This window comes from Lithobates pipiens, unplaced genomic scaffold, assembly GCF_037356315.1.
Source record: "Lithobates pipiens isolate NorthernLeopardFrog02 unplaced genomic scaffold, aLitPip1_a1.2 Scaffold_16, whole genome shotgun sequence".
NCBI lineage: Eukaryota > Metazoa > Chordata > Amphibia > Anura > Ranidae > Lithobates > Lithobates pipiens.
This window is the reverse complement of record NW_027507748.1, coordinates 567,103,989-567,118,905: the sequence shown is the minus strand read 5'-3', so window position 1 is coordinate 567,118,905 and position 14,917 is coordinate 567,103,989. Positions and strand designations below refer to the sequence as shown.

Below are 14,917 nucleotides of genomic sequence, written 5' to 3'. Positions count from 1 at the left end.
GGCTTGCGGTTCCAGGGACGTTTGTCCTTTCATGGTCTTCCTGTCGGGCTAGGGACGTTTAGCCGAAGCTCCGGGCGGACGAAAAAGCAGTTTCAGCAGAAAAAGAGAGCCCTTGCCTACGGTGTGGCTCCTTAGCCTTCCTGGCCTGTGGGAGTAGGGTACGCTTACAACCGGTGGCATTTTTAATCATGTCATCCAAAGAGGCTCTGAAAAGCCGGTCGCCAAGGAAGGGAAGATCCGTCAGGGCTTTCTTAGATGCACCTACCGGAATCGTAGTTACTTTATTTAACCTGGATACTGGAGGGTCCACGACCGGAGGAGCTGACCACTTCTTGAGATGGCTCTCTTCAAAAGGGATAACGCACCGCCATGGATTTGGGAACCACAAAAGGTCCATTGCGGGCGACCCCATTCCTTGTAAATGAACTTGTCAAAATAAGTCAGATAAGGGAACACCTTAGGTGAACGTGTGCAATTGCCTGGATTTCGGGGGAAGAAACACCAGTTTCTGAAGCCAAGTTGACCCTACCCTGTCTGCCACCGGAAGGGGACTTAGGACAGTGACAGTCGCACCCTCCTTACTGCTGCTGGCTGAGGGGCTCCGCACTATCCAGCAGGTAGTGCCTGTAGTCCCTGTTGGCTCCCAGGTGCAGAGGAAACCGTGCTGTGTCGGTGGAAGCAGCTGCAAATGGCACTAAAACCGCTCTGAAGTGTGCTCAGGCTTCAAGAAAATGGCCGCCCAGCATCCAGCACAAGGACATAAAAACACAGGAAAAATGTCCGTTAGAGCACAGGAGCACATGCTGCCACTAGAAAACACAAAAAGGTTCAGGCTTCAAGAAAATGACCGCGGCGTCCTGTATAGGGAAAATGGCCACTGAAGCCCAGGAGAGCATGCGTGCCCTTGCCCATACCTAAAATGGCCGCCGAATGCAGATCCATGGGGTACAGGGAGAAAATGGCGGTGAGCACAGCGCTGCGCAGGACACCAGCATAGCCTCACAGACACTTTCCGGGGGGCATGAAGAACAGGACCCAGCTAGCCAGCGCAAAAAAGTAGCTACATTTTTTAACAGACATTTCAAGGCACTGATGCTCACTGACCAGCCACCCTCTCCAGCTCTAGGCTTTCCAGAGCTTGAGGGAGACCCTTTTAGCTTTTTTTTTTGGGGTGTTTCAACCCCCCATTCTGGCCATAGCCCGATGCACAAAGCAGAGGTACTACCAGAAGAAATCGCATTCACTGCTTGAGCAATAGTCCAGCTACTGCTGCTGCTGCTCAGCCTGATGCAAATAGTAAATGTGTCAAATAGGAAATGCCTGTATCACCAAAACCTCTTATGTCTCCGACAATTTTGCAGCCAGCATAAGTGGAGTTTTTTCAAGCCCCGCCCCCGTCTCATCGTGCCCCTCCTGGCTGAGTGAGGGAGGGATGGCATGGAGGAGACCTGGATGCTGCAGCCGTGTAGGGGCGGTGAAGTCTGCTGCTTCTGTGACACAGCGTGGCTGAGCAAAGCATGAGAGGGTACGTGCTCCATACAGCCCCCAGTGGTGACACTTAGGGTTGACAACATTTACTTTAAAAAGGAGACATTTCATAAGAAAAAAAAGAAAAAAATAATAAAAAAAAAAAAAAAAAAAAAACTCCACTTAACTTTCCCGCCGCATGGTTTTCTGTGGTAAAACCAACAGACCCAATCTTTACCCTTCACAGTGGGTTACGTTAAACCTTCAGGAACTGGGGAACCCACAATCCTGGACCTGTAAAAAGCACCCCGCAAAACCTAATTTCGTCGGATACGAGGCCCAGGTACCATTCAATTCAGCCTAAAAGAAACTTTGAATGGATCCATTTGCATAGCTAGCCCCACCGAGGAGCACAGCACATCTTCACTCGTGACCAACACCTTAGACCAGTGATGGCGAACCTTGGCACCCCAGATGTTTTGGAACTACATTTCCCATGATGCTCAACTACACTGCAGAGTGCATGAGCATCATGGGAAATGTAGTTCCAAAACATCTGGGGTGCCAAGGTTCGCCATCACTGCCTTAGACACTGGTAAAAAAAAACTGAGATACTTCCAGTAGTGGGAGGGGTTATTTAGGGAGGCTACTTCCTGTTTAGGCTGTGCCAGTGTCCTGCACCTGAAAGTGGACTATAACCCACATAGTAATTACTATGGCTCTGTGTTGCGTGATGTACGATTAAAGAAATTGCACCGCCTGGCCAGCTTAACACAGAGAGACAACAGAGCTGTAGCAGCTTGTGCAAATGCACTACCAGAGTGTCTGAAGATCGTTAAAAATAAAATTACTTCACACTACATGCAGCAGTAGAGGCTCGTTTTAAAGCACTTTATGGTTTAAATGTAAAATATACCTTGGACAGTCTTAAAGAACACCATGTCACTGGGTGGAGCTGCTTTCCCCGATTTTCACAACTACTACCCGGCCTCTCAATTATCCAATTTTTACTATTTAGATAGAACAGACCTTCAGCGATATCAGTCTTTGACATGCAATAACCCAAAACACCCCTGCTTCTACCCCCCCCCCCCTTTTCAGGCTATTCTTAGAGGTAAATCACACCATGGGCCCTCTCGGCATAAAGATGGTATGCTTGCACATCAGTGCATTTGGGAACTTACTTTGCATAACCAAAATGTTCAGCCAATCCACTTCCCACACCCCCCTATGGTTCAATAGCAAGGATGAGCTGAGGAGTGTTCACATAGTCCACTTGCAGAGCCCGCCAGGAAGTCGGCGCAGTGCTGCGCTAATCACAGGCATAGAGACATTGCCCCGATGCGCTGCTGCAGAGATGGGGCAATGTCTCACTGCCTGTGATTAGCGCAGCACTTCGCCGACTTCCTGGCAGGCTCTGCACGTGGACCATGTGAACACGCCTAAGCTCAGCTCTATTCAATAGGCATTTACCAGAACTACTGACATTCTGCACTGTCATTTGGGCTACTCATAGAATACTATACTTAAACCAATTATGACTCCAATTGGACCAGACATTCCAAGCACTGAAGGGGAGAATTCTCTCTCCCCAAACACCAATTTAGATATCGTCAACATCTACACACCCTATGAACCTAGTTTCATACCTTGAATCCCTCCTTGACTACCACCCCTATACTCATGCACTCTGCAGTGTAGTTGAGCATCATGGTAAATGTAGTTCCAAAACATCTGAGGTGCCAGGGTTCCCCATCACTGCTCTAGAGCCTAAACTGTTTGCTTGGTCTACTACCAGGCCTGGACAGTGACAAGTTCCTCACTACTTTCCTGCATAAAACTCTTTTCCTGGCTAGGAAGACAGTGGCCCAGAACTGGATACAGGCATTGCCTTCCATGGTCCAGAGCTGGAAAAAAGATTAAAGGATACCCTCCCATATAAGAAAACTGATTTATACACTGAGGATGCCCCACTCAAATATACCAAGATATGGGACAGATGGTTATCCAATGGGGAAACTTGCACCTAACAACTCTACGATTTATGATAAGCATTTAGTTAACTACCAAATGTAACCATAGTATATTTGATGCATGAAAAAAATATGAACGTCAATGTTTAATGCTTTGGAGGACTGTTGCCTTAAAATTTACACTGTGTATGTGGTCTCCTTATATCTATGAACTGGATACGTGTACCATGTGCATTCTCTCAATAAAGTTGGTTTTTCAAAAAATATAAAATAAAAATGTATATAGATAGATCTGATCTACCGAAGAGCATGCAACAAAAAACATCTGTTGTAAAACACTGGCCATTTAAACAAATGTCTGCAGAGATGTTCACTGTAAATTGTGCAAAAGACTAACAAGTAATTTTCTAATGCAGATTTTTTTAAATCACTAGAAGGCAGTCGTGTACAATTAACATATATTCAGATAATGATGTGGACCTGTGTATTGTCATCTGTGACATGGTATAAAATATACCTGTGTAAATAATCGGACCATGTGATTGTGCAGAGGCTCCTTGGAGACTTTAGAAGCAGCAATTTGTAAACTTTCTAGCACATCCCCGTACACCTCCTTTCTCATGTTATGGTAAATTTCCAGAAACTCTTGTTGTTGTTTGGGAGTCCAAAAATGTCGGATTAACATCTGACGGGGAAAAAAATACCTGAAGAGAGAAGAGAAAAAAAAATAAAGGGAGTAGAGCCTTCCATTTATTATAAGGATTTATGGGACTTTCCATAAAAAAACTGAAAAAAATACTACTTAGACTGGCTGTGCAATCTTCTTGCAAAATTTTCCTTTAGATTTACCAAAACCATATAATAGGAGGTCAGACCTAAACACTTTCAATTTGTATGCAATCAGGCATGTCCTTGCACTTTATAGTTGAAGGTAAAACTAAACGAAATTGAAAAAGGAAATTTTATAAATGTATAGCCAGCTTAACCACTTGCCAACCATCCACCGCAGTTGTACTGCGGCAGAATGGCGCAGCTTGGCGAAACAACGTTCTGCAACGCTCGCTCTGTGCTGGCCCACAGAACCGATGCGAGTGCCCCGGCAGTCGTGATCACTGCCGGGCTCCCAGGGTTGCTTGTGGCACACAGAGAACCAGGATCTGTGTGTGTAAACACAGTTTCTGGTTCTGAGGGGAGAACAGATAGTCTGTTCATAAAGAGTATGAACATTGATCTGTCATCTCTCCTGCACAGTCCCATCCCCCCTTCATTTAGAACACACAATAGGGAACATATTAACCCCTTGATTGCCAGTGACATTTTTACAGTAATCAATGCATTTTCATAGCACCGATTGCTGTAATAATGCCAATGGTCCCAAAAATGTGTCAAAATTGTGCGACATAACGTCACAGTTCCGATACAAAATTATTGAGTGCACTCAATAAAAGTAGAACATTCTGCTTATTTTCTGTATGGAACGCATCTGGAGCATGGCAAAACAAAAATAAAAATGCACAGGATTGCATCAAAAAACACGCATGCAGAAATACATCTGGAATGCAGAAACTGCAGTGTGAACCAGCCCTTAACCACTTGCCAACCACCCATGTTATACGTCGAAGTGGAACATAGTTATGGCAGCAGCTAGCTACCATAACCCTGGTATCCACTTCAGCAGGCAGCTTTCAGATAAAAATGGCCTCTGTGGCGGATTCGCTGCGAGACCACTTTTATTGGAGGCGCTCCGTTGCCCTCTGCCACTTACCCCAGCCGCCGGCAGTGGCAATCGCGACCTCTCCCCTCTGTGGTATGGAGCTGAGTGAGGGAAAGGTGGCCCCCACCCATCTCCATAAGATTGCAGGGCATCAAAACGTCACTTCCGCTCCATAGCTCTAAAAGTAAAAAATGTCTTTAATTGCATTTTATTGTAAATATGAAATCGGAGGTCTTTTTGGCACCAGATCTCATATTTAATGTCATGATTTTTTTCCATTACAAGGGATGTTTACATTCCTTGCAATAGGAATAAAAAAAGTGACTATTTTTATTTTTAAAAGCAGAGCCACGGACATTGATCAGGCTTGCAGTAAATCATATTTCTGGTTAAGTATCCAGTTGTGTGGCGTACTGTTTTTTCCCCACCAAGTGGAGCCAGTGGATCTTGAGGGTATAATACAGGTACTTTGCATTGTCTTATATTGTACTGTATAACATTGCACCACAGCTGTGTCAAGGGGATGGAGTCAAGTTAGTGGGGTTTCTCGGTAGAGTGCAGGCCCAATTTAAACTAGCAGCTCCTACGGGGGTCAGTGCTACACCTCCAAGCAGTTATATTGCAGCGCCGGATACATCCCACACTGCAGTACTAAATGTACTGCATGGCCAGAAGAGCCCGGGAACATTCCACATCCACGCAAAGGCAGACGTTACACTTACAAATGCAGTGTCCCGACTTACACAAAAACCTACAGTCCTTATTGTGTATGCAACTCTGGGACTGCCTGTATCTAACAAAGCAGCAAATCCATATTACTGATCAGCTGTAATTTTGTGACTATTGACAGGTTAAGTAAACATTGGTTATTTTGTTACAATGGCATCAGAAAGTAGGTTGGACACATTAGGCAGCAAGTAAAACACATTGTCCATGAAGCTGATCTGTTTAAAATAGAAAAAAAATAAAAATGGAAAAATCAGTATGTTGTGTATGGGGCAGTATAGCTGCAGACCAGTCTGGGTGCAGATGCTGACCCGTGTCCACAGCTAGAGCACCTACAAAGGCCATATGAGCATCAGAACTGGATCATGGAACAATGGAAGAAGGTGGCCTGGTCTGCCAAATCACATTTTCTTTTACATCATGTGGATGGTAAGGTGTGTCATTTACCTGAGGAAGCAGTATGGAAAGAAGGCAAGCTGGCAGAGGTAGTGTGTGATGGTTTGGGCAAAGTTCTGCTGCGAAACCTTGGCTAATGCAATTCATTTGGATGTTACTTTGAAACGTACCATCTACCTAAACATTGTTGCTGACCAAGTACACCCCTTCATAGAAATGTATTCCTTATGGCAGTGGCCTCTTTCAGCAGGATAACATGCCCTGCCACATTGCAAAAGATGGTTTAAAAAATGGTTTGAGGAACACAATGAGTTTAGAGTATGGATGTGGCTGGCAAATTCTTCAGATTTAAATTAAAATCTAGCATCTGTGCGATATGCTGGAAAAACAACTCTGATCTATGCAGGCCCCACCTTACAACTTACAGAGCTTAAAAGGATCTATTACTGACAGGTTGGTGCCAAATACCACAGCATACCTTCACAGGCCTAATAGCGTCCACGTATCCATGGGTCAGGGCACTTTTGGCAGCAATAGGGGGGATCCAATCAATATTAGGTAGGTGGTCATAAAGTTCTGGATGATCGGTGTACAGTGTAACATGTCATTTAAAAAGTAAAGATATTTGTGCTATACTTACATCAGAACAAAGACTAAGTAATTAGCAAAGGGTGGAATTGAAATAATCATCACCGGTGCTGCTTTAATGATATCTCTTCGGAACTAAGGGAGACAGAGAAAGGCTATTTGGGGACAAAACAAACAAAGGCAGATCTAAAGAAGACGACAAACATATCCAATAAAACCTGACTTGTAATTATTAAGTCATAAATGTAAAAATTAAATTTAAAAACACTTTCTAGGACAGACCTCTACACCACATCCCTAGTACAGCGCCTAGAGGCGATTCAGTTCGCATTGTGCGCTATATAAGTATTTCATTCATTCATCCCTGCATACAGCTATGGTCCCACACAGTAAAGCCAACCATAGACTGTTCAAATCACGGCCAGGTCAGCAGGAACCTGCCAAGATTAAAACCATGTATGGGCAGGCCGAATGTACCAAAGTTGATCGACCCATCAACTTGGGTACATCCAGCCTGTCGGAATTTACCTGTGATTATTGCTAGCGGCTGTTAGAGGGGGGAACACAATAGCTCCAAGGGAGGGACTCTCATTTACACTGACTGCGTTTGTGGGAATCAAGCAATTTTCTTTCCTGTAACCCGAGAGCAATTTTATCATTTTTTACATACACGTTATAATCTGGATTTTTTGCAAGAAAAAATTACAATGTTTGTTAAACAGATTTTTAATAAAGAAATACACCAAAATAATTATAAAATTTATAAGTGGTCTTTCACTATTCCTTCGTGAATAATAATCAGTGAATAAACATAGAAATAAAACGTGTCCAGAAAACCAAAATGTGACGTCCTTTTCCCCAAGTAGAGATTTTTTTTGGTTGTGTTTGATCACTTCTGCATTTTTTTTTTTCGCTATAAAACGAAGAAGGAGAAGAAGAAGGAGAAGAAGAAGGAGAAGAAGAAGGAGAAGAAGAAGGAGAAGAAGGAGAAGAAGAAGGAGAAGAAGAAGGAGAAGAAGAAGGAGAAGAAGAAGGAGAAGAAGAAGGAGAAGAAGTAGTAAGGAAGGAGCGACAGTTTGGAAAAAAAAAAAAAGAAAAAAAAAAAAAATAGGATATTTATTATAGTGAATAATATCCAAAAGTTTTTAAAAGTCTAATTTCTTCATCAGTTTTGGTCAATATATCTTCTACATATTTTTGGTAATAAAAATCGCAATAAGCGAATATTGATTGTAGACGCTACAACTTTTGCACAAACCAAACTATGGGAAATATTTTTGTTTTTACTAGTAATGGCGGTGATCTGCGATTTTTATCGGGACTAACGTTGTGGTTGACAGATCGGAAATGCGACATTTTTGCGACCATTGACATTTATACAGTAATCAGTGGTATAATTTTTTTTTAAATGCACCGATTACTGTGTAAATGTCACTGGCAGTGAAGGGGTTAACAATAGGGGCGATCAAGGGGTTAACCGTATTCTGTCAGTGTGTGCTCTAACTAGGAGAAGATAGATCGTTGTTCCTAGCTAGTAGGAACACACGTTCTGCGTCTCCTCACAGAACAGGGATTTGTGTGCGCATGTCCCTGTTCTGGCTCTCGCAGTCATTGCGACCGCTGGCCATATGCATAGGTTCCCCACAGTGCAGCGGGCGCCTGCTATCCCTGCTTAAAAGGGCCGACGCACAGCTACTACGGCTCATAGGAACGTGCCGACCTGCCGCAGTATGACGCCGGCTGGTTGGCAATCGGTTAAGGACTACTCCCACAAATTCTTTGTACTTCCACCAACACCTTGGGGGCTCACAGAACTCTGACCTCATAAACACATATCAAGAGCTTTTGATCAAATTCTAATATGGGATTAGTGGGGATGAAATGGACAATATGCCTCCAATGGTGTAAATAAGTTTAAAATAAATCCAATTATTTAGAAGACAAAAAGGACTGATCATCAGTTAATACTTGATTCGCATCAACCTATTGGACATTATATGTTTGGATAACAATTGCATTTGGTTTCTGGATTATTTACACGTTTATATTATATGTTTATTCACCAATTTTCTGAAATTTTACTTTATGCACACATAGTTGTGAACACATTAGGTATTGCAGCAGCTCCCCTGAAGTCACTTGTGTTTATTCACTTTTTTCTGCATTGAGTCAAGCTTCTATGACATCTTTTATAAAATTCCCTTCTTACATTTCTAAGGATGTCCAATACTGAACTGAGAAAATAGCTACACTCACATTGCAAGAAATATAGGTTCTCTTTTAAAGCCTTCATGTTAGACAGGAGTCCTACTTTTTATGTCCATTCTTTTCAAAGTGAAATCCCTGTTAAGGGTTAAAAAAAAAAATAAAAAAAAAAAAAAACACTGTTGTATTAAATACACAAACATACCTGTCTCAGTTTCTCCATTTCTCTGTAAGGCAGTTGGTAATATTTTAATCCCCGATTTCTCATATTCATCTTGATCATGTGTACATCTTTCCCATCTACCAACAACATCCGAAAACCTGTAGAGTAGAAGACAAGGTGACTCACTCATTGTGACATGACCGGGGACCAGCAGAACTGATATGAAGACAAAAGCCAAAGTCTACGAATAATTAAGGAAGGTCAATTATTTAAAATCAACCACACACTATAGGACAACAGGTAAAGTAGAACTAAAAGGCAAAAAACTTTTTTCCTCATTTTGGATAGAGCAAGGAGGGGTAATAACCCACCAGATTTTTTTTTTCTTCAACATCTGTGTCCCATTTTGGGGATTTCCCTTCACTTCCTGTCCCATAACCAAACAGGAAGTGAGAGGAAATCCCTGCAAATTAAGGGAATTCCTTGGGGACAAACCTAAATTTGGGATTTTCTTAGTTTCACTGATAATGGTAAACAGGACAAGTATAAAAATGAAGAAAACCGTGCTAAAACACCGGTGGGGGTTGGAAATCAAAAAGGATAGTGGTAACAATGGCTACAGACAAATACTAATTGTATCACTAGGTTGCTGCCACCCACAAGGAGAGAAACTCCAATTGGGGTTTCCTCCAAAAAATAGAACAATATGGTAACAGGGGTAGTTGGCGCTATCTACAAATAAAACTCCTTACAAATAGAGTGAAGAAAAATCCTTCTGCCGGGATTCCTCAAATCCTATAAGATCCTAATTGTTTCCAACAGGATCAAAAAACGGCAACAGAAAACAGTTCCTACTAGAATCTATTACAATCATAAAGATAGTCTAATGTGCATCAGCCACACCCTGCAGAGTAAGGTCGGTATATATAAAAAATATATATATAATCCCGAATAGATCATGTATTCATCCTAAAAAATATATAAACAGGACAAACAGAGAGGGTGAATCTCCTTAACGGGGGCACAGACAGCAATAAAAACTGGCAGGTGTTTTAACCCCTCTCCACTCTATCCAAAACTAAAAAGAAAAGTTTTGCATTTAGTTGCATGTTAACGCTTTCTTTCAGCAATGTACTCAACTATGATCCGAATATTTACCCTTCATAAAGGTGGAATATAATGTATAAAAATTGGGGAACTTCCTTTCCAAAAACTGTTCATATCTTGTATTCAGATGTCTGGCCTTCAAAGTCAATATGGATAGAATGCTTTGCGGCTTCTGGTTTGTTGACAGATGGCATTGCTGCTGGTACCTGGGAAAATAATGAATTGTATTTGTTGGTAGTGAAGACACACACACAATCACACTTTAAAACTTTTTGGGCAATATTTATTGCATAGGTATAAGCCACATGAGTGGCTAAAGGATGCCTTACAGATAAATAGATTCAGGGCTGTGCACCTGCATGGATTTGACATTGGGACACAGCAGCTGTGTTCATGCAGCCACATGTCCCAATACACATCTAAGTGACTTGCCAGTAACACAGCTTTGCACGGGGCACTAAACCAATCGCCTCATGTGAACGAGGCCTTAAACATGATTTGGGACTCTGACCAATGGAATTTCTGGCCCCATGCAATTCTGAAACGAATCATCCACAGAATGACGTTGAGCCCAGAGGCCACATCTGAACACTGCAGCCCATCTGCGCTCATTCACCCATCTTAAAGTGGAGTTCCACACAAAAATGGAACTTCTGCTTTTCCAGTTCCTCCCCCCCTCCGGTGTAACATATGGCACCTTTTGGGGGGGGGGGGGGGGAGCAGATACCTGTCTAATACAAGTATTTTGCTCCCACTTCCGGGCATAGATACCCAAGCCACTCGCGGGTATCTACGCCACTTCCCGTCCACTCCACCTCCCCCCTGTTTTCTGGGACACACACGGGTCCCAGAAAACAGGAAGGACCAGTGGGATAGCGCAGAGCAAGTTGCGTATGCGCAGTAGGGAACCAGAAAGTGATTCCCTCACCGAGGATGGTAGCGCAGCACCCGACAGCTGAGGGATAGATCAACTTTGGGTTCCGACATCATGGGCACCCTGGACATGCAAGTTTCCATATTTTAAAAAAAGTCAGCAGCTGGAGCATTTGCTGACATGTAAAAAAAAAAAAAAAAAAAGGCGGATCTCCGCTTTAATGAGGCTTTATGGCCGGGGTGCTCAACCTGTGGACCTTGAAGCCCTCTGATGTGGCTGTCAAACTCAAACCAGGGAAGCGCATTCCTGGGGTTGGCAACCCATCATGATCTGGGCTTGCTGACCCACCATCACAGAGCATCAGAGTGCATCGAGCCAGTGGAGGAAGTAAGTGGCCACGGAAAGAGCAGGAGCCACATAAGCCAATGCTTCCTCTGTAGCATCAGGACCTGTCCCAGGCGGATGGATATCAATTGTTTTTAGCGCAGACCGACCCCGCCTCCCCAACCACTGGTGTAGCGTCCGGGGTCCACCCCATGCTCCAGCGTCCCCGTGCAGCTTTCCTGTCACATTCTGTTTTAAACTTGGGCAGAAGAGCAGCATAAACAGGAACCAATCCTCTCCATTTTCCTAATGCAACTGCTAAAAGCTGGCTTCTCCTCTCCCTCCAGCGGCTGCAGGAGGAAAATGTTCATTATGATACTTCAAATAAAAAAAATTCTGAACCATTTAAAATATCACTGCGGCTATTGACTGGTTACCAAATAATTTAAGTGGCCCTTGTGCTTCAAAAGGTTGAGCTCCCCTGCTTTATGGTGCCCAAAGACTTAACGATATGATCAAACGATTTATCACAAAAGACAAGATCAGATCTATGAATTATTGAAAAGTTATACTGTGTGATTGTTCAATTCTGAGTAAAACAGGAACATTTTTAGCAAAATGATTCTAATCGGTCTGAAGGGAAGATCAGATCATAGGAAAGTAGAGAGATAAATATGACTGTTAAATAGAAACTGAAGACTTATTATAATAAACTCCAAGCAGGCAGGCTATTATCAGAGGAGAGACGTGACGAAATATACCCACCTGCCTGCTCAGTCTTCTATGGCATAAATGGAGCTGCATATGTACAGACGTTATGTTATCCCGAACTGGCCAATAGAGAGACCCGAAGATTGGCAGTCAAAAGAAGATGCCAGTGATGGAGAGGGACCCAGGCTGTTAGGCTCAATTCACATCTATACATGTTGCCTTTGAGCGTTTGCTTTACATTCACTGTATATAATTGGTTGCTAAATCATCGACCAACCCCCCATGTTGAGGGCATGTTGCCTGGTATAGTTTGGGGGGGGGGGGGAGGGCATTCACTTGACACCCCACATTTCCTGCGTGTTTGGATAAGGGTCTGGTATGGATTTTGTTCTCATTTTGCTGTGGGGGTTTCCTCTCAAACTCCATGCCAGACCCTTCTTGGGGGGACCCCACAGTGTTTGTCCTTTGTTTCTGCAAAAAAAAAAAATGCATTGTGTGAATGGATCCTTAGAGAGAAGGCAAGTTGAATGACTTTAGTTGTGCTTTACTTCAGCTTTTGTTAAACTTTACATAGTTTGTTAGGGCAAAGCTAACCCAAACAACCCGTCCCTCGCCAACAGATGAGGCTGCTGAATGTGCAGTATAAACTGTATGTAGCTGAGGCCACATACAGCAATACCACACTGTGTTCTGGGTGTGAGCGAGACCTTTCTGTATAATACCCGGACCACAATAGAGTCTGTCTGAATTGTGCGTGACCATTCAAGGAAAGGGATGTATTCTAGTGATGAATACATAGCTTCCTCTGATTGGCTGAGTCAGACGTTGTGACATCAGCCCACCTCTCTGACTCAGCTAATCAAAGGAAACTTTGTATTCATTGCTAGAATATGTTGCTTTCTTTGTGCCGCTCAGATAGACTTTAATGTTCTTCTAGATTGTAAGCTCTAACAAGCAGGGCCCTCTGATTCCTCCTGTATTATAACTGTACTGTCTGCCCTCATGTTGTAAAGTGCTATGCAAACTGTTGGCGCTCTATAAATCCTGAATAATAATAAAATAATGATAATATGTTCGGGGCATGAGATGAGACTGAAAGTCTCCGCTTGCACCCAGAACACAGTGTGGTATTCCTGTATGTGGCCTCAGCTGCATACAGTTTATATAGCACATCCAGCGGCCTCACAAAAAAATTTTCACCTGCGGTTTTAAGAAGGTGCAGGGACCTTTTTCCTGCGTTCCCCCCCCCCCCCCCCCCCCCCCCAGATACAGTGGCTTATTTAAATGGATGGACTACTCTACTCACGTTGAAAAGTGCTACGCAAACTGTTGGCGCTATATAAATTCTGAATAATAATAATAATGTGTTTGGGGTATGAGATGAGACTGAAAGTCTCTGCTTGCCCCCAGAACACAGCCATATTCCTGTATGTGGCCTCAGCTGCATACAGTTTATATAGCACATCCAGCAGCCTCACACGTTAGCGAGGGACATTGTTTATCTGGGCCAGCCTGGTACCAAATGAACTATATAAAAAAAAAGCAACAAATGTTGGAGTGCAGTTAACAATGATGAGCTCAGACACGAGTCTGAACGCACCTAAGCTATCCTGTCAGGAAGCTGCCAAAGCCAACAGCCAATCATACTTGCAGCTGACGGACTGTGAATGCTTCCGCCACCTAAGATTGGCGGTCAGGCTGGTCAGCGTTCCATCAGGACAGCTCCGGTGAGCTTGGAGTCATGTCTGAATACACCGGAGCTCATCTCTAATTGGTAAGTGTATGGCGCACTGAACGATCTTTTCCATCGCCGATTGTATTTACTTGGACAAGGCTAGGATCACACTGTTGTGGGTGCAAATAGTGTGTAAATCACACCTGCACCCACAAAGCGCCTCTCTTTTGCGGACACGCGGAGCTGCCATTCAATTTTAATGGAACCCCCTAAGCGAAATTCTCATGGTGTAATAGCACTGCGCAAATTCCCTGCAGCCTGCGTTTTTAAGAAGGTGCAGGGACCTTTGTCCTGCGTTTCCCCCAGATACAGCGGCTCATTCAAATGAATGGACTACTCTACTCATGAGGCACAGAAAGTGTATAGGCGTGACCCTAGCATTAATAGGTCGCCAAAACGATCGTATAGAAAACCATTGTGTGTGTGTGTGTGTGTGTATGTGTGTATATAGCCATTTGCCACCATTGCAGAGACTTCCTGTCATCCCCTGTATTCACCATGATGAGGGTTGTTAGCAGCAGGTGCAGTCATGATGGCAGACACGTGCGATCTGATGACACCCACCTACCCTCTCCTCCCGGGCTACTCACAGCGTTATAACACATCTCATTAGTCGCCGGTCCCCTACATCCATCCCCGCTCTGTACAGCGCCATGTTTGAGGAGGAGAGTTGCTATTACCGCTGTAGTGTCACAGTTTGATGCCTATCACAGGATGGTGCGGAAGTGACGTTGTTGCGTACTGCGCATGCGCGATGCGCTCCAAACGCTCGCGCCGTGCGTTCCAACATAGTTTCGGCAATACAGTTCAGCGAAACCATCACATAATGTTACGGAAGTGATGTTACACACAACACAAACACGGGCCACGTTGTTGCGTACTGCGCATGCGCGATGCGTTCCAAACACTTGCGCCGTGCGTTCCAACATAGTTT

General features: G+C 43.7%; 1 protein-coding gene across 4 annotated transcripts in view; it reads right to left on the bottom strand.

Annotated features, from left to right (window-relative positions):
* Positions 1-14,701, bottom strand: part of LETMD1 (LETM1 domain containing 1) — a 37,599-nt gene extending 22,898 nt beyond the window's left edge. The window contains exons 1-5 of one of the 4 annotated variants that reach the window (XM_077483674.1): positions 14,574-14,701; positions 10,391-10,545; positions 9,275-9,390; positions 6,917-6,999; positions 3,958-4,144 (exon numbers count right to left, since the gene is read on the bottom strand). In XM_077483674.1, coding sequence (XP_077339800.1) covers positions 3,958-4,144; positions 6,917-6,999; positions 9,275-9,390; positions 10,391-10,545; positions 14,574-14,638 — 606 coding nt within the window. In that variant the 5' untranslated portion in view covers positions 14,639-14,701. Of the gene's footprint in view, positions 1-3,957; positions 4,145-6,916; positions 7,000-9,274; positions 9,391-10,390; positions 10,546-12,302; positions 12,453-14,547 lie in introns of those variants that run through there. The other 3 variants (XM_077483675.1, XM_077483676.1, XM_077483677.1) reach the window with 3 other exon arrangements.
* Between the last annotated feature and the right edge of the window lie 216 nt (positions 14,702-14,917).